This window comes from Stigmatopora nigra, chromosome 5, assembly GCF_051989575.1.
Source record: "Stigmatopora nigra isolate UIUO_SnigA chromosome 5, RoL_Snig_1.1, whole genome shotgun sequence".
In the NCBI taxonomy this organism is placed as follows: Eukaryota; Metazoa; Chordata; class Actinopteri; order Syngnathiformes; family Syngnathidae; genus Stigmatopora; species Stigmatopora nigra.
This window is the reverse complement of record NC_135512.1, coordinates 1,179,011-1,198,720: the sequence shown is the minus strand read 5'-3', so window position 1 is coordinate 1,198,720 and position 19,710 is coordinate 1,179,011. Positions and strand designations below refer to the sequence as shown.

The 19,710-nt window shown below is 41.1% G+C and overlaps 1 protein-coding gene across 2 annotated transcripts; it reads left to right on the top strand.

Annotated features, from left to right (window-relative positions):
- Window positions 1–334: 334 nt before the first annotated feature.
- On the top strand, window positions 335–18,749 carry ssbp3b (single stranded DNA binding protein 3b). Of its 2 annotated transcripts, XM_077716277.1 has the most exons (18): window positions 335–531; window positions 1,736–1,808; window positions 2,521–2,582; window positions 2,675–2,759; window positions 9,311–9,400; window positions 12,233–12,307; window positions 12,472–12,534; window positions 12,627–12,690; window positions 13,389–13,462; window positions 13,558–13,622; window positions 13,705–13,753; window positions 14,712–14,747; window positions 14,825–14,876; window positions 14,967–15,031; window positions 15,552–15,630; window positions 15,771–15,799; window positions 15,881–15,982; window positions 16,420–18,749. In XM_077716277.1, the coding sequence occupies exons 1-18, from the start codon at window positions 476–478 to the stop codon at window positions 16,447–16,449; spliced, it is 1,149 nt and encodes a 382-aa protein (XP_077572403.1). In that variant the 5' UTR covers window positions 335–475; the 3' UTR covers window positions 16,450–18,749. The 2 variants fall into 2 exon arrangements, with proteins under 2 accessions (XP_077572403.1, XP_077572404.1); XM_077716278.1 differs by lacking the exon at window positions 12,233–12,307.
- The last annotated feature ends 961 nt before the right edge of the window (window positions 18,750–19,710 follow it).

Sequence of the window (19,710 nt, the reverse complement as noted above, 5' to 3'; positions counted from 1 at the left end):
CATTGACAACAAGCGACGTCCTATTCATGGAAACTGGAAGAACCGCCTGTGGCTGCTCATGTTTCAGTCAAATGTAAATGACATCTAGCACTGTTAATGTCCACCAATGAATATTAATGCTTCCAAAATTCAAATAATGACGTAATATATTACAAAATGACGTGTTTATTTGATTTTATCGACCACCGCAGCTAGCAGTTAAATAGCAAACGTTAGCTCCAGGAGGTAGACCTTAAAGCTCATTCCACGCTCCCATTGGTTCTCAAAGCCATCCATCAAAATTCTGACTCCGCCTTTTCTCCCCGCCCCCCGCTTGGACCAAGCTCGGTTGCGTTATCGGGTGAGGAGAACCAGTGTAGTGCGGTTGGAGTGCGAGAGGGTCGCGGCCGCGATGAGCCGACAGATGAAATAGAGCGGCGAGGGGAAAAAAACAAGAAAAAAAGCACTAAAGCCGACTCTTCGAACACGAGAAGCAATGTTCCCGAAAGGAAAAGGAACCCCGGTTCCCTCGGACGGCCAAGCGCGAGAAAAGTAAGCCCAAAAGCTGTGACAAATGTGTCTCTTTTTTCCATTTCTCGCCCCGTAACTTGCCTGTTGTTCGCTGGACAGGCTAGCAAGAGGCGATTTCCTGCCGCCGAGAAAAAAACCATTGAATGAACCGCCTCGTCTCCTTATCACCATTCCGTCTTTTTCGCCTCTTTATGTCTTTTTTTTGCCTTCTCGGTTTCCTTTTTTTAAATTGTTATCTGTGTAAGGCGCTTCTTCAATTCACGGGTAGTGTGACGTTTCGAATCGAGCGCTAGAAAACAATAACATCGCCCGTCTGTACATTGTTACGCTTTTCCAAAACTAGCCTTGCTTTCGGTCGTTTTGACTTGTCGCCGAGACGTCATTTTGTTGTTTTTTTCGTGGGTTTTTTAATGCGCCAGATACTGTTGCTCCCCCCACACTTTGTGTAGTACAGCCCGGCGCGAATGTTTATGGCACAGCCCGCTTGGCAGCCATTGTTCACAAGGCCTGTCTTCACTACATGGAAACACGATGGACTGTTTTGGCCACACTAATCATCTCTAATCAACTCTTTGTCCTTAGCAATAAGACTATTTATTACACTACAATAACTACTAAGGCTTCGCTTTGACATTTTTCTATTACAACTTGCACTTTTGGTTTACAGAACACACAACTACTGTACTGAAATAGTAATACTACTATTAGTACACACTATTAGTACATGCTAGTAGACTTATTATCAATGCTAGCTTAAAAACAGCGAATAAACTGTTTCATTAAGATTGAAAATATAGATTTGAATGTTTATGTGTAAAATAAGAGAAAACATTAATAAGATTATTACGACAAAGTGGGTGCCAATGCGTAGGTAGACATTAACTGTGCGAGGCAATCAAATGCGAGCCTCCTAGATTGCCCCACCCCTTTTAATGACATCACTAATACCCATGGTCCAGCGCACCTGTGTGCATTACGCTGATATTACCAAATGAGTATTTGTAATAAATAATCTAACAATATCACGATACAAATACTATTCCAGAGAAAATTAGTTGTATTAGTATTAGAAAACTAATAATACATAGAATAATATACTTTTATTTACTCTAAATCTATCAAGGAGCTTTCAATTTCTTCATTAGCATCAATAACTGGTACACAGTATATATTTTATCATTTTTTCAGGTGGACTTTGAATGGTAATTGTATTTTTTCTCTGCAGGTTGGCTCTTTACGTCTACGAGTATTTGCTTCATATAGGAGCACAAAAGTCTGCACAGACCTTTTTGTCAGAGGTGGGTGGTCTTTGTGGAGTTTTCTCTTGAGATAATTTTGCATATCCACCTCCAGCATTGGTAATAATCGGTAGTCCATCTGAGAAAAAAAAGAAATAAAGATTAAGTGGGATAAACTCCATAAAAATGTCCTTAAAAAATACAGAATTCACTCATCAGTTCAAAAATATTGTGTTTCATCTAGATCAGGGGTGGGCGAACATTTGGGGCCGGGGGCCATATTGACTTAAAAAAATTTGACAGATGGGCCGGGTCAGAACAAGATACGATACAAATAAAAAAGTGCATCCGTTAACAGTACATATGAAACATAGGGTATAAAGTACAAAGTAAAAAGGAATGTATTAAGAAGTATTAAAATGTCATTTAAAAGAGATAGAGAGGAAAAATAAAAAATAAAAAACAACATTTGGACAACGTCGGCGGGCCCCATTAAAAAGCCTAACGAGCCCGTATGTGGCCCGCGGACCGTACTTTGCCCACACCTGATCTAGATGAAATATTTAAATGCAAAAAAAGTCAAATACATCAAAATTTCTATGTATTTTATGTAGTTTGAGATTAAATATAACATACTGTCCATAGCATCGTTTAAAAACAATGCTAGCAGACTTTGTAAAATTGTCAGATATGGTATTGTAAGAATTGATATCATGGAAGCTTGGAATTTTATATAAAGTGTATTAAAATGGCTATTAAAAAATGTGTCCAGATACGATGGGAGAAGAACATAACTCTGGGAGAACCCCCCGGATTCCTTCATTCGTGGTGGTGGTAAGCAACAACAACGACGACGACGAGGAGACATTTGGGGCTTGTTTACGTCCTGGCGTTTGTCTCACGTGGTCACGTGTCTTCTTGCACAGTGTATTCTGGGACTTGTACTGCGCCGCACCAGAGAGGAGAGAAACATGTGACCACTCCAGCGAAGCCAAAGCTTTCCACGACTACGTAAGTCGGCTTTTTTAAATGGCAAAGTTACCCCAGTTCAAAAAATGAGCGTCGTCACCAATATTACTATCGTCATAGCGTTAAATGATGAATGAAGTTTTGATTTTTTTTTTAATGTGATGTGAATATTCTGGGCTGTTTTGGGGAGTAGTTACTCAAGGGCTGATAGTCGCTGGTTGTGGTAGACAACAAACGAGTTCAGACTGGATCAACAGCCTTTGCCGGTTGTTGCTAAAGTAGCACACTTCATTTGACCTCTGTCGTGTGGCTGAGTGATCGGTTAAAAAAAAAACAGTCATCATTTTCCAGGTTTATTTCTTAATATTGGAGTCAATTAATGCATTGATGGCCATCCGCTGTTAGCTCTTCCACTTAAAATGCTTTGGAAGTCTAGAGCCATCAATAGATTGAATATATTCATTGAAATTAGCATATTTTTTGCATTGTCGGTCAAAAAATGATGACTGAATTGAGGGGTAGTCGGACGATTGGTAGCCGGATGTTTGGTCGCCTGGACGTTTGGTCGCCTGGACGTTTGGTCGCCTGGACGTTTGGTCGCTTGGATGTTTGGTCGCCTGGACGTTTAGTCGCCTGGACGTTTGGTCGCCCGGATGTTTGACAACATGACAGCAAGTTTACTGTTGAAATCAGCTCTCAAAATTATATTAATGAGAGAGTTTAATATCTAAATATCTATTGTTGAAACCAGCTCTCAAAATTATATTCACCCGGGCGACCAAACGTCCAGGCGACCAAACGTCCGGGCGACCAAACGTCCGGGCGACCAAGCGTCCGGGCGACCAAGCGTCCGGGCGACCAAACGTCCGGGCGACCAAACGTCCGGGCGACCAAACGTCCGGGCGACCAAACGTCCGGGGGACCAAACGTCCGGGCGACCAAACGTCCGGTCACAAATTGAGGATACAGTTTATATGCGCAGGGGGAGGAGCTCCATTCCCACTTGCATCATGTCGCCTAAAAATCATCACGAGGGTTCGTCTTGGCACCGTTTGTACCTCCAATCCTTTTTTTTGGGATATCTCACCCCCGCGGATGACGCACCCAACAGATCTGCTTATTAAATTTCCGGGAAAAGGATGCTGATGTCAGCGCGTCCCGACAAAACCTGTCGGTACACGTTAAGCATATTAACCTGAAATATCAAGAAAAGATACAAAATCTTTATTTTAATACGAATCCGCATAATTTTCGTATGCATTTGTGTTTGTTACGATGCTGCGTTTTGTGAAATTAGATCCGTGGCGATGGTTTTTATATGATTTACTTCCCGGGCAAATGTCAATTAGAATATTCTAGCCTCAGCAAAATGGAGCGACCGATCGCCGGCACTCGGAGTGGGGAAGGGAAGGGGCGGGCTTGACTCATCAGGCAAGAAGGGGTTAGTTAAAATGGCCACGCGGGTTGGTCCCTCGGCAGATTGTTGTCACGGTAACCGGCCTTCTGGTGACCTAGGAGCTTGAAGAGCGTCAACAGTGGCGCGTTGCCCTTTAAATAACGACCAGGGTCGTTATTATTGCCAGGCCAGCGTTTTTTTTTCAAAGGAATCGTCATTTCTTTTCAGAACAATCAAATAAATAAAAGAGTTAAGAAAGTCTGGAAAAAAATTCTGTTTCTATCACCATATTTTCTCGCATATAAGCCAATAAAACCGTCCAATTTTACAATTTCCCTCATATAAGCCGCCCCCTGATTCACAATTTCCACCTCCATGCATCCCAGGTCTAAATTTGTGCGCATATAAGCCGTACCCTCCATTTTTTAATGATAAAATATGGCTTTTATGCAATAAAATACAGTACCCAACTAATGCTAATCGGCTAATAACAGTTTTCATTAGCTTTTAGAACCAAAAGTGGTATTTTTAATTGTTAAAAGGGGCCTTTTTAAATGTTAAATTTGGGGAAAATGTTTTGGGAGAATAAGTGCTGTCCATTTTGGTTTGTATGGGGGGGGGGTCAAGCTAGCATGTGTGGACAGTACTAGCTAGCACTTGAAGTGTAACCATTGTCTTGGTGTGGGGGAGGTGTGTTAGCACGGTCGGCGCTCGTAAAGCCCCGGTCACGCCGAACGCCCCCCCCCCCCCCCTTGGGGGCTCCGTCGCCATGGCACCGCCGACTGATTGATGGCTGTCAAGGGATCGGCGATATGGCATTACCCTGGCATCCACTAGGAGGAGCTAGCTGGGGGGAAGGGCTAGCTTAGGTTAGGAACGAGGCGTCCAGTCGGGTTCTGGAGTGGCTTTTACGATGTTGAGTAACGGTTAAACATTTACAAGCTAAACATCGGCCGGGAGGGAGGGCCTTGTTGCTTTTCCATGTTGATACTAATGGAGGAAGAGGGTTGTTTGGACGCCATTGGGTGGTCCCTTATAACATTTATTGACATTTTTGGAATAGAATATGGGTTCTAAATCACTCCCTTGGATAGATAATACTGAAATAGGTGAGATTGACGTTTTTTTTGGGTGAAAAATTCTTGCTAAGAGTTGTCAGCTAATATTGTGGGAGGTGATGTGAGTAGAAGAGAGGTCAAAGGTCGCACAGTTGAGGGGGGAGATGGTGATGCTTTGAATTTGGCTGCTTAGGCTGCTCTGTCATTTAAGGCTTTAGCCTTGTTTTTGTTGCTTCCTGGAATTTATCCAGCATTTTTAACATATCAAATTCAATTTTACATGAATTAAAACTGACTCCTCCCACTATTTGTCCACCAGGACTCTTCTGTTTATTCTATTGGCGGTTGACAAACATCCTGATTCTGCTTCTTTTGTCCTTCCAAGTCAGGATTTTTAATTTTTTTAAAATTTGAATGACAAGTCTACTGCCTGATGTTTTTATACATGTGAGTTTTTGTTCCTTTTATTGGATTTTGACCTTTTGGGGGCCTTTTCCAGTGTTTCAAGTGCGCCTATGCACAAGCAAAAAGCGCGCTGGGATGCTGGTGGTGGTTAGGGTGGGATCGTGTGTCTTAAAGAGGTCCCCAGGGAAGATGTCGGGAAGGCAATTCGGACAAGGGCTCGCTCGCTACACGTAGCCCCCGGGCTGGAGACATCTGCCCGCCTTTGCCGTTCCACGTTTAAGGCAGAACGTTCCTTCGGGCCCTTTCCGTCAAGTGGCCAAACGCAGATGTCAACTTTAGTGGGGAGAATTAAGGGGGAGCTCTTTGTTCCATTTGGGACAATCCGCAATAAAGGATCATTTTTGGTTGTGAGGAAAAATGGCCAAATGGGGAACTGGTAACTTATATAAGAGTCGAAAGCTAAAGGTTTTTTTTTTTTTTTTTTGGGATGAATCATTTTATCAAAATACTGGGATGAAAATGGGAGTTCAATTCATATTTTGATTGGGCAGGAGGTAAAACCACTAATAATAATGATCAAATGTATCAATAACTATTTTTGATAGCCTATGAATCGATTTTAGTTCAGAGGCTTTTTTTGACTATTAATTGGGAATGAATTTTTTTTAATTTTTCTATTTTTACGCATTTTTTAACATTCATTCAAAAATATATATACTTTTTGGATGTATTTAAAAATAAATTAAAATGAGCAAATAACTTTTTTTTTCATTTTGTTATACATTTTTTTAGTCTATATTCAAATATTTTTGACATATTGAAAAAATACCATAATGATTCTCATTATATATATATTTTTTTCTTTTCTTTTTATTTTTTTTAAATTGTTAATATTATTTTTAAATTAATTATTTCATCTTGCTTACCTCTTAACCACACAGAGGTCACAGGGGGTGCTGGAGCCTATCCCCAGGCATTGGCATGGGTCGCCAGCCAATCACAGGTCACAATGAAACGAAAACCGCTCCAAATCTCAGAATTGAACCCTCTTTTTCAATCCACCTGCAATACAAAACAACAAAAATCAATTCTAAACCCCCCAAATTGGGTTTATCGTCCAATCCCGCTAACTTTGACTGTGTATTTCACTGGTGTCCACTTTTGACCTGATCGCCCATCGTCCTCTAACGCCAATATGTCAACCCGGAAAAATGCAGTTCCCCGTGGCGTGTCAGGGCCGCCACTTCTCTTTCTGGGCCTCACTTCTCTCTCGCTTGAGGTATTTCACAGCGGCGGTCTACGCGGACATAATTAGGGGGGAGGGAAGGAGGGAGGGAGGGAGGTGCAGTAGTCGATACTGGGAGTGCGCTGGCTACTCACCAGTAATGTCTTCTTCCTTAAGTGCTGGAGGGCTATAGACAGCGTTTGCATATTTGAACGGGGCCACGCCACCGCCGCCGCCGCCCTTCCACCGCTGTCGCAACGACGATTCTACGACCGGTTCCAAAAGCCAGAGCGAAACCGCCGTTTAGGAAGCATTAGCTGGTTTCATGTTGCGTTTTTTTTGCTACGAGGAAGAGAAAGCCGGGCAATTAGGAGCGAGTGACCAAAGCAAATGGCACATTAGCCAATTAGGCCTGTGGTTGGTGCAGGAAATACGAAGGTCCGCCGTATGCGTCTACGGCGGAGCGCCACTTTGGAGAAGACACTGCCGGATTTTCTCACTTGGTATAAGATCCATCCGGATCAGGCAAGGGATTCGTTCAGTGTTCACTATTGGGTGCCGTCGACGGACCGGATTGAACCGGATCAAATAATTGCTAGCAGGCTTTCCCGTTTCGAATGGATTGGACGTCTATGTCAGGGAGATTGAAAGATGTCAGTCAGGATATCACACTACAAAAGTTACTTAACAAAAAATGTAAAAAAAAAATTGTACTGACTATTTTCCATGGCCTCTGTGGGTTATTTTCAGGGTACTATGGTTTTCTCACACATCAATCGAAATATTACAGTTAAAAACCGCTTTTCAGTTTAAAAAAGTAAAAATAAAAAATAAAATTTGTAAAAAATATTTCCCCAAGCTTGCGTGGCTTTTCTCCGGGTACTCCGGTTTCTTCCCACATCTTCATCAAGGAGATACAAACCCGTCAGTCAATATTTCACAGCACAAAGCTACTTTTCTGTTAATAAAAAACAAATCTTACTAAATATTTTCACCAGACGTGCGTGGCTTTTCTCCCGGTACTCCGGTTTCCTCCCACATCTCCATCAGGGAGATTGAAATACATCAGTCAATATCTCAAAATACAAAACTACCTTTCAGTTTAGAAAAAAAAAATCTCACAAAATATTTTCCCTAAGCTTGCGTGGGTTTTCTCCGGGTACTCCGCTTTCCTCCCACATCTCCATCAGGGAGATTGAAACACGTCAGTCAATATCTCACAACACAAAATGACTTTTCAGTTTAAAATAAATATCTGTACTATTTTCCCCAGGCTTGCATGGGTTTTCTCCGGGTACTCCGGTTTCTTCCCACATCCCCATCAGGGAGATTGAAATACATCAGTCAATATCTCAAAATACAAAACTACCTTTCAGTTTAAAAAAAAAAAAATCTCACAAAATATTTTCCCTAAGCTTGCGTGGGTTTTCTCCGGGTACTCCGCTTTCCTCCCACATCTCCATCAGGGAGATTGAAACACGTCAGTCAATATCTCACAACACAAAATGACTTTTCAGTTTAAAATAAATATCTGTACTATTTTCCCCAGGCTTGCATGGGTTTTCTCCGGGTACTCCGGTTTCTTCCCACATCCCCATCAGGGAGATTGAAATACATCAGTCAATATCTCAAAATACAAAACTACCTTTCAGTTTAAAAAAAAAAAAATCTCACAAAATATTTTCCCTAAGCTTGCGTGGGTTTTCTCCGGGTACTCCGCTTTCCTCCCACATCTCCATCAGGGAGATTGAAACACGTCAGTCAATATCTCACAACACAAAATGACTTTTCAGTTTAAAATAAATATCTGTACTATTTTCCCCAGGCTTGCATGGGTTTTCTCCGGGTACTCCGGTTTCTTCCCACATCCCCATCAGGGAGATTGAAATACATCAGTCAATATCTCAAAATACAAAACTACCTTTCAGTTTAAAAAAAAAAAAATCTCACAAAATATTTTCCCTAAGCTTGCGTGGGTTTTCTCCGGGTACTCCGCTTTCCTCCCACATCTCCATCAGGGAGATTGAAACACGTCAGTCAATATCTCACAACACAAAATGACTTTTCAGTTTAAAATAAATATCTGTACTATTTTCCCCAGGCTTGCATGGGTTTTCTCCGGGTACTCCGGTTTCTTCCCACATCCCCATCAGGGAGATTGAAATACATCAGTCAATATCTCAAAATACAAAACTACCTTTCAGTTTAAAAAAAAAAAAATCTCACAAAATATTTTCCCTAAGCTTGCGTGGGTTTTCTCCGGGTACTCCGCTTTCCTCCCACATCTCCATCAGGGAGATTGAAACACGTCAGTCAATATCTCACAACACAAAATGACTTTTCAGTTTAAAATAAATATCTGTACTATTTTCCCCAGGCTTGCATGGGTTTTCTCCGGGTACTCCGGTTCCCTCACACACCGATATTACAGTAGTACAAAGCAAATGTTCAATGTGTAAAGGACTATGGCCAACAAGTGAGTGTCTTTTGTGAACTTGTTGTGTTCCAGAGTGCAGCAGCAGCTCCCAGCCCCGTCATGGGAGGAATGCCCCCTGGTGACGGCATGCCGGGAGGACCCATGCCACCCGGATTTTTCCAGGTCAGTGAAACAAGTACCACCCACGTACGCTCTTAGATAACACGCCAAGCTGGATACATTGCTTTCTGGTTGATTTTTTCCCTACATTTTTTGGCCAACTTGTGTTTTTGCAATTTTTGTCAATAGCATCATTTAGCATAATGCTATGCTAACGATCAAGAGAACAAAGGGGATCCAAATCAACACTGCAAAACAACACTAAAACCAATTCAAACCATTTATAACCAAACTCGGGACGTATTAAGCTAACAGAAACACACCAACACGGTCAGATATTTAAAAAAATAAATAAATAATATCCTGAACTTGGAAAAATACTGTTAAATATGCAGATGCCACCTTAGTTTCCAATATATTTCAACAAAAAGCTCCGCTACTCAGCTCTCAGATACAATCTTACATATTTACATATATATGTTCACATGAATATAGATATATTCATTAATATGTGTTGCTCCTTATTAAATAAATTAAATTAAAAGTTTCCAATTGGATTCCGGTATGCGTGTGTGTGTGTTTTTGTGTGTGTGTGTGTATTTATCCGAATGTTTTCGGTAACATGAACACAGCATGAGTCATCTTAAGTGCAACCTCATTTTCATTAAGTTAATAGCCTGAGTTCAGTACTGCTCTTTTAACCCTTTATTGAAACATGGGACATTTTTTAGCATTTGGAATTTTTTCACACCGATGTATTAAGTAGGGGAAAATGTCCAAATGTCTTTTGTCCACTCAATTTGAATACCGTTATCGCAAAATTATAATCATATAAAAGGGTGATATCCACCAAATTCTGCTGCCTAAGCGGTTCAGAAAATTAATGATTATATGAATATACATTTATATTCTTGATTATTTGGTTAATTTCTTGCCCTTAAAATAAATTAAATTTGCTTGGATCGAGGACATCCATAATGGATTGTCTGAGTCAAAAGATTTTACAAAAAAATGTCATAAAGCCGCGATATTTAAGGGATACTGTATTTCGTATAGCCTGTCACGTGACCGGACGTTTGGTCGCCCAGGTGGATATAATTTTAAGATTTGGTTTCAACAGTAAACTCTGTCATGTTGTCAAACGTCCGGGTGACCAAACATCCGGGCGACCAAACGTCCGGGCGACCAAACGTCCCGGCGACCAAACGTCCCGGCGACCAAACGTCCCGGCGACCAAACGTCCGGGCGACCAAACGTCCCGGCGACCAAACGTCCCGGCGACCAAACGTCCCGGCGACCAAATGTCCGTGCGACCAAACGTCCGGGCGACCAAACGTCCGGGCGACCAAACGTCCGGGCGACCAAACGTCCGGGCGACTAAACGTCCGGGCGACCAAACGTCCCGGCGACCAAACGACCCTGCGGCCAAACGTCCCGGCGACCAAACGTCCCGGCGACCAAACGTCCCGGGCGACCAAACGTCCCGGCGACCAAACGTCCGAGTACCGTCTGTCATGGGGAGAGAGAAAAAAAAAGACTTTTTTTGAGACGTGCTTGTTCAAGTTTTGTCGTCTGCGGAGTAGTGTATATTAAGTAAATATTATTGATGTTTAGTATGTACGGGCGGGCTATAAGCAGGAGGGCTGTAAACAGGCAGGCGTGGCAACGCCATTTTCCCTAATGGAGAAATGGACTGTTGATCAATATCTCATGAAACCCAACTTGTTGGCCACTGTGTGTGTGTGGATGGAATACACAAGAGGGGAAAAAATACATAAATAAAATTCATTGGATGACATGGAGCTTCAATCCATTTGGAGTAGGAAGGTTGGCAGCAATCCAATAAGCACAAGATTGACATTATCACGGTCTCATCATACTAGAAACATTCAAATTGGATTGAAAAACACAATAATATGGTTTGTTTTTAAATCATTATTTTGATTTTTTTTTATGTCAATGTACTATTTTAAATTGTTTAGGGTGAAATCGGCAAAACATTTTAAAGTCTTAAACATTGTTTTGTTGCTAAATATTGTATATTTACAATTACAAAACGAAATTAATCCCGTTTTTGTTGTTTTTAGTCAAGACTTTAAAAAAAAAAATTGGCAAAAAAATCTATACATCTTTTTTTTTACCCAAAAATTGTGATGAGTCATGCTAACTAAGTTAGCTCGGCTGTCAGTACATTCCACTGCCGTTTCATTAGCCCAAGTTCAAAGGGTTTAAACATTATATTTTCACTCAAAACCGAAACCCAGTTAACTTAAAATACTTTTTTTAAACCTAGATCATTCCTGTAAATTCAATCAAAACACGAAAAATCAAATTCTGCAGATTCTTTCATCCCAAATGAAATAACTGTCGCGCCTCGGCTGCTCACTTCACAAACAAAAGGCCTCCCTTAAGACGACTCATTAGCGCTTGATGCTAATTCTATTTAAAAATCAAAAAAGAAACATTTCAAGGCACTCACACCGGAATCCAATCGAGGCTAAAAATGAGATCCCCTCCCCCCCTCCCTTCGTTCTCCCTTTTCATATCAGCAGCATGCATATAAGTGTTAAGTGTTGTTTTTTTAAAGCTAATTGCACGGGGCTTAATTGACGCTCTTATTCCCGGAGGGGGTGTGGCTAATTGGAGTTGATGACATATCTTCTCTTGATTGACAGCTCAAAAAAGATACATAATAGCAAATCTCATTCCGTCATGGCTTTTTTTAATGTATTTATTTTGTATTTTTTGTATTTCTTTTTGGGGGGGGGGGGCACCTGACGCTCTCAAACCGCCGTCCTCCGTCCTGCAGTAACCCCGCTTCTCACTTTCTGTCTTTTCCCCCTTCTTTCTCCCTCTTTTTTGCCGCCATTTTTTTGTTTTGGTGCGATGCCGTAGGGTCCTCCCGGTCCCCAAGGCTCTCCTCACCCTCAGGCTCCTCCCCCTAACAATATGATGGGGCCCCACAGTCAGGTAACGCTCCCTTTTTCCCCTCTCTTGGCCCTCCTGTTCTCCATTTTGCTGTCACGCTTTGCTTTTTTGTTGTGTTCCACGCCATCTTGAAATTTTGGAGAAAAAAATGGGTTGAAATTTTGAAAGAAAAAGTTTGGACGCAAATGTCTTGTGTCTTTTTCTAGTCCTTTATGTCTCCTCGCTTCGCCGGAGGGCCGAGAGGTCCCCCTATCAGGATGGGAAACCAGGTAAAGACTCTTCCCATTATTTTTAACTACAAGAGACACTTAAATTGAATTTTTGCGCAATTGGCCGTTATATAATGTATTTCTGGTCTCAGCCACCAGGGGGAGGACCTGGCCCACATCCCATGTTGCCTAACATGGACCCCACACGGCCACAAGGTAAGAATCACTCCCATTTTCTTAAAAATGTTCCCATGAAGTAAAGGTCAACATTAGTTTACGTTATGGTTAGCAAGAGCGATGAAATAAACAAGAGTACTTCAGAGTACTTCAATGTACTTCAATGCCCTGACCTAGTGACGATTATACAACAGAACATGAAGGACAGTAATCCCTCGATTATCGCAAATTCACTACTTCGCTATTTGTTTCCGCCATGTTTGTCTACATCACAGGTGTCAAAGTGGCGGCCCGCGGGGCCAAATTTGGCCCGCCGCATCATTTTGTGCGGCCCGGGAAAGTCAATCATGAGTGCCGACTTTCTGTTTTAGGATCAAATTCAAATGAAGAGTATAGATGTATATTACATTTCCTCATTTCCCCCCTTTTAAATCAATAATTGTCATTTTTTAATCCATTTTTCTGTCTTTTTAGTTAAAAAATCATTTTGTAAAATCTAAAAATATAATTAAAAAAATCTAAAATAAACATTGTTTTAGATCTATAAAAAAATGGAATATTCAGGGCTTTTAATCCAGTTCTTTTAATCCATTTATATTAAAAAAATGTAAATATATGTCTGACACCCTTGGTCTACTACATTAACCGTGATACTCAAGGGATTCATAATTTAGAGTACTACATAGTTGTATTTCTCTTTCCCTTAACTACATGCATTGTCTTCATCCCACCACCAGGCCATCCCAACTTGGGGCCCATGCAGAGAATGAGTGGCCCCCGAGGCATGGGGCCCATGGGACCGGGACCACAGGTAAGATTCCTTCCATTTTAAATCGCCCATCCTCCATTTTGGGGTCATTACTATCTACCGGGACTAAATGCTCATTCCAAATGCTTCTTTTTCAGAACTTTGGCGGTGGGATGAGGCCCCCCCACAACGCCATGGGACCCGGAATGCCAGGCGTCAACATGTGAGTCTTCGTTTTGGCCACTAGGACGGACTAGTGTCCAAAGGGACATAGTCGGGTTTAACAATTGTTTTTGGTTTTACAGGGGCCCCGGGACTGGGCGACCGTGGCCCAATCCCAACAACGCAAATTCTGTAAGTACACACACACACTTGGACACACACACTTGGACACAAAATGGACGCCAAAGTGGCGGTTCAAATTGCAGTTAAATCGCCATCCCAGTCTTAATGCCGTATTATGTGTCACGCTTTCAAATGGACAAACGTAACGTCGTTAGGATGGCGCCGACAAGAACCGTCACGTTTTGAGGACCTCCACATATGAGCCATTTGAGATACAAGTCCAATTTCGGGCAAATATTTATCTTGAGATACGAGACAAATTTTGATGTACGAGCGGAATGTCTCTACGAGCACTGGGCGGAGCCTTGCATAGAAAAAAATGATTAAAAAGGGACAAATATTGATTTAAATGGGGGAAAATCAGGAAATTAAATATATATCTATACTATTAATTTTAATATAATTCTAAAACAGATAGTCAACTCGATTTCATGTGGGCCAGACTATTTTAAATATAATATTTAGATTTTTTTTTAAATGGATTAAAAGAACAGGATTAAAATCCCTGAATATTCCGTTTTTCATAGATCTAAAACAAAGTTTATTTTAGATTTTTTTTATATATATTTTTAGATTTTACAAAATGATTTTTGAACTAAAAACAGAAAAAATGATTAAAAAATTACAATTATTGATTTAAAATGGATTAAAATCCCTGAATATTCCGTTTTTTTATAGATCTAAAACAATGTTTATTTTATCTTTTTTTTAAATATATTTTTAGATTTTACCAAATTATTTTTGAACTAAAAACACAGAAAAAATGGATTAAAAAATTACAATTATTGATTTAAAAAGGAGTAAAATCCGGAAATGTAATATACATCTATACTCTTCATTTTAATTTGATCCTAAAACAGAAAATCTAAATTGACTTTCCCGGGCCACACAAAATGAAGCGGCGGCCCAAATTTGGCCCCCGAGCCGCCACTTTGACACCTGTGGTCTAATGTTTTCTCCGTTACAGATGCCTTACTCGTCGCCATCTCCTGGAGCGTACGGGGTAAAAAGACTATTTTTGTTTTAAAGTCATTCTGACAAACAACGGGTAAAAATAAAAGGTGTGCTGTCTTTTTAAAGGGAGCGTCTGGAGGAGGACCACCGGGGACCCCCATCATGCCAAGCCCCGCAGGTGACTCGTGAGCCGCCGCTGGGAATTGACCACTAGCGCTGACTCACTGAGATGCTAACGTTGGTTGCTTTGTCTCTATGTTGTTGACAGACTCCAACAACTCTGGCGACAATTTGTACACCATGATTAACACTGGACCCGGCAATCGAAATAATGTGAGTATTTATTATTCAAATAGAGTAAATCAACCGTGTCAAACTCGGGTTGGTTGGCGGGCCGCATTAACGACCATTATAGATAGAATATTTAGATTTTTTTTATATAAATGGATTAAAATCCCTGAATATTCCAGTTTTTATAGATCTAAAACAATGTTTATTTTAGATTTTTATATATATATATATATATATATATATATATATATATATATATATATATATATATATATATATATATATATATATTTAGATTTTATAAAATGATTTTTGAAATAAAAACTGAGAAAAAATTATTAAAAAAATGCAAAGATTGATTTAAAAAGTGGAAAATCAGGAAATTTAATATATATCTATACTTCATTTTAATTTGATCCTAAAACAGAAAGTGAGCACTCATGATTGACTTTCCCGCACAAAATGATGCGGCGGGCCAGATTTGGCCCCCGGGCCGCCACTTTGACACCGGTGGAATAGCTGTTATTGGTTTATAGTTTATGGTATTATGTTTCCGCTTCAGTTTCCCATGGGCCCCGGCTCTGACGGCCCCCTGGGGGCCATGGCTGGGATGGAACCTCACCACATGAACGGCTCACTAGGTAACAAACAGTGTGCATCTATCTATCTCTTGCCAACATGAAAATAAAGAACATTTTACATAAAATCATTAAATCCTATAACGTAATACAATAACTCGAGAAAATTTGACTCAAGCAATCTTCTTCTGTTTTTTGTTCAGGTTCGGGTGATTTGGACGGCATGAACAAGGTAAAGTTAACAATAAAATCTATATTTCTACGATAGTGATGATTGATACGCTGCTTTTTTTGGGGGCGGGGCTATTTTCAGAATTCTCCAAACAATTTAAGTGGCATTAGCAATCCCCCCGGGACCCCCAGGGACGACGGAGAGCTGAGTGGGAACTTCCTCCACTCTTTTCAGAGCGAGAACGTAAGTCGGAAAATCGCCTAAAATAATTGGTGAAAGTGTATAATATTGTATTAACATAGGGAATTAACCCGAGATATTTTTCTAATAAAGTTTAAAACTATGTTAAAAATACATCATAATCATGAAAAAAAATACATTATTTTGGTTTTAGTATATCAATGTATCTAATAACAAGTATATTTTAAATAATCCTCAATAATGAGGGAAAATATACCAGAATTTAAGACTTAAATATGGATTGAATGTAAAGTAATTTGTTTATTAATTATTATTATTATTATTTTTAAAACAATTTCATGCTTATTTCAAGGTATCAGGGAACCTTTACTTATTTTTCAATGTTTTAAATTCTCAACCAGAACTGAGTTTTTAGCAATTTTAGCATTTTTAGCTATCTGCTTTTCTCTTAGTTGACCCTTGACCTTTTTCCTCCACAGTACTCGCCCACCATGACCATGAGCGTCTGACCCCGCCCCCCTGCCCCACCCAGCAGCGCCTTCCCAATTTGCCATCATTCCAAGGATTCCGACCCCCACCCCCGCCCGCAACGACGCATCAGCAAAGAATCAGGGATCCCCGCTTAAGTCCTTGGCCGCCCGCCGTTGGCCTCCCTCCATTGACGTCCAATCCCACGACCCCCGTTTCAATAAAATAGGCGTGGGATTGGACGCCCTGGGCGGTCATTGGCAGCGAAAAGGGTGAAAGACGGAGGGACGGAGGGACGGGGTGGCAAAAGGTCTGTTTGTGGAGAAAAAGCAGCTACTGAAAGCAACCGCCGTCGACAGTGGCGAGCGCCGGTCCCCCGATATTGGGATGCTAGAGTCCACTTTTTAACACTGGAGGCGGCTGTACAATTGTACATACATACATGTGCATCGTCAGCTTTTTCTCACTGGGGTTTTCAACTTTTTAGTTCTTCTTTTTATTTTTTATTTGATTTTGTTTTTTTAGCTTCTCGCCATACGCCCCCTTCTCGCCACTTTGCACGCGGACGTTAGCGCGTACGGTGTTAGCGAGGTACTCGGAAGTTTGGTCGCTCGGACGTTTGGTCGCGCGGACGTTTGGTCGCCCGGACGTTTGGTCCCCCGGACGTTTGGTCACTCTGACGTTTGGTCCCCCGGACGTTTGGTCACCCGGACATTTGGTCACCCGGACGTTTGGTCACCCGGACGTTTGGTCACCCGGACGTTTGGTCACCCGGACGTTTGGTCACTCTGACGTTTGGTCCCCCAGACGTTTGGTCGCTTGGACGTTTGGTCCCTCGGACGTTTGGTCCCCCGGACGTTTGGTCACCCGGACATTTGGTCCCCCGGACGTTTGGTCCCCCGGACGTTTGGTCACCCGGACATTTGGTCCCCCGGACGTTTGGTCACCCGGACATTTGGTCACCCGGACGTTTAGTCGCTGGACGTTTGGTCCCCTGGACGTTTGGTCACCCAGAAGTTTGGTCGCCCCGGACGTTTGGTCCCCTGGATGTTTGGTCCCCCAGACGTTTGGTCCCTCGGATGTTTGGTCGCTCTGACGTTTGGTCCCCCGGACGTTTGGTCCCCCGGATGTTTGGTCGCTCTGACGTTTGGTCCCCCGGACGTTTGGTCCCCCGGAAGTTTGGTCCCCCAGACGTTTGGTCCCTCGGATGTTTGGTCGCTCTGACGTTTGGTCCCCCGGACGTTTGGTCGCCCAGACCCCCGGACGTTTGGTCCCCCGGACGTTTGGTCGCCCAGACCCCCGGACGTTTGGTCCCCCGGACGTTTGGTCGCCCAGACCCCCGGACGTTTGGTCGCCCGGACGTTTGGTCGCCCGGACGTTTGGTCCCCTGGACATTTGGTCACCCAGAAGATTGGTCCCCCGGACGTTTGGTTGCCAGACATTTAACAATATGACAGAATGTTTACTGTTGAAACCAGCTCTCAAAATAATATTCATGAGAGAGAGAGAGTTTAATATCTAAATATCTACTGTTGAAACCAGCTCTCAAAATTATATTTACCCGGGCGACCAAACGTCCCAGAACCAGAATTGCCATCAGTGATAAATTAAAAAAAAAAAAATTAAATTAAAGATCAATAGTAGTCAGTTGCCCGCTCTAAAAAGTGTTACAAAAAATGTAGCGATTCCTGGATATGGTTGGGAACACTGTCGCGTCACTCCATAAAACAAATTTTACGCTAGTCGGAATGTATAAAAAAATCTGACACGGCCGATCAAGTGGTGACAAAATGGATAAATATTGTGGTCTTTTAATTTTTACCGCCGAGGAATGAACGCCAATCCTTAGAACCTTTTTTTTGTTTTTAATATATCCGACTTAACTCACCAGTTAAGGACAACCCACTGAAAAACTTTTCCATGTGTTTTGTTTCTCATTTTTTAAAGCGTGCTCATAGCCTTTCCCCATCGTTTTACCCAGCCGGATTTTTTTGGCAATATTTTGATACAAAAGTCGATATGTAACTCGATAAGTTCTCCCGAGTCAACCATTTTGAATTTTTCATCAACGTTACACATCTCTCTGTTCTATGTTGTCTTTTATTTGCTTCTTCTTTATTTTATTTCATAATTGAGGAAAGATGCTTGTTAATATAATTTTACCATAACTTAACTTTTAGTGTCTGTTTTTTATTTTTTTATGATTTTTTTTTCATTTTTATTAATTCACTGGGAACATACGGACGCTGCGGACACTATTGCTATTTATTAGACAGGTAACAGACATTATCATTCAACTGAGGCATGGAATAAAATGTGGCTTTAATACAAATTATTCAAATTTTGTCTCTCCAATTTTCAGTTTTTTTGCGACTTTAAGAGAATTGAAAATTCCATTTGAATTACTATTGCTCATCTACATTGGCCCCGCCCACACACAAAAATCCAGAATTAGCTGCTAGCATGCTATATCCATAGACATTCAATACTCTTGTTGCTGTAATATTTAAAAATTAGCAGAAAACCAGATAGCTAAAAAATGCTAAAATTGATAAAAAAATTCAGTTGTGGTTGTGATGTCACAACCAGAATTTAAAACTGATAAAAATAAGTGGATGTTCCCTAATACCTTGAAATAACCATGAAATAGTTAAAAATAATACTAATAATCATTAATAAACGAATTACTTTATGGAGCACCAAAGAAATATCAATGTTACAATCTGTTGTTTTTTTTAAATTCAACTGGGGAAAAGTCACAAAAATAAATGGAAAAAATAACTATTTTATACAAGTAACCTTATTTAAAACTAATTTATGCTAATATCCCTAAAATTCATTCATAAATTATGCTTTTTAGGTTAAATATAAATATAAAAAACGAAAAGCAATGTAGTAATTCATGTCTCAAGACAAAGAAAAATCTATAAAAAAAAAAAGCAGCACAACTAAACCTGTCACTGTTACTGTGATGCTTTGGCGCACCGCTAGAGGGAGCCAAATAACACATAAAATCCCTGCCCTAAAGAAAGCATGTTCATGTTACCTAAGACGTTGAACTCACTGGCTTTTGCATAAAAAAAAGAAAAAGGAAAAGGAAAAAGAGAACATGTTCTGGCTCGATTCAGTGAAGCGATCCCTAGCGCAAGGAAGTGACCCGGCTGGGCGCCAGCCAAACTTCCTGTCGAACGGGAGCCCCATGAATGTCATAAACGAGGGCTCTGTTCTGTCCGCTACCTCGACCCCACAACTGCCAGACCCACTCGTTAACACTCCAATGGAAATTCTGGTATGGAACCCTC

Coding starts and splice junctions, on each gene's coding strand:
- ssbp3b (XM_077716277.1), top strand. CDS start 476: ATGTTCCCGAAAGGAAAAGGAACCCCGGTTCCCTCGGACGGCCAAGCG. Junction 15,631..15,770: donor CCACATGAACGGCTCACTAG/GTAACAAACAGT, acceptor TTTTTTGTTCAG/GTTCGGGTGATTTGGACGGC. Junction 15,800..15,880: donor ATTTGGACGGCATGAACAAG/GTAAAGTTAACA, acceptor GGCTATTTTCAG/AATTCTCCAAACAATTTAAG.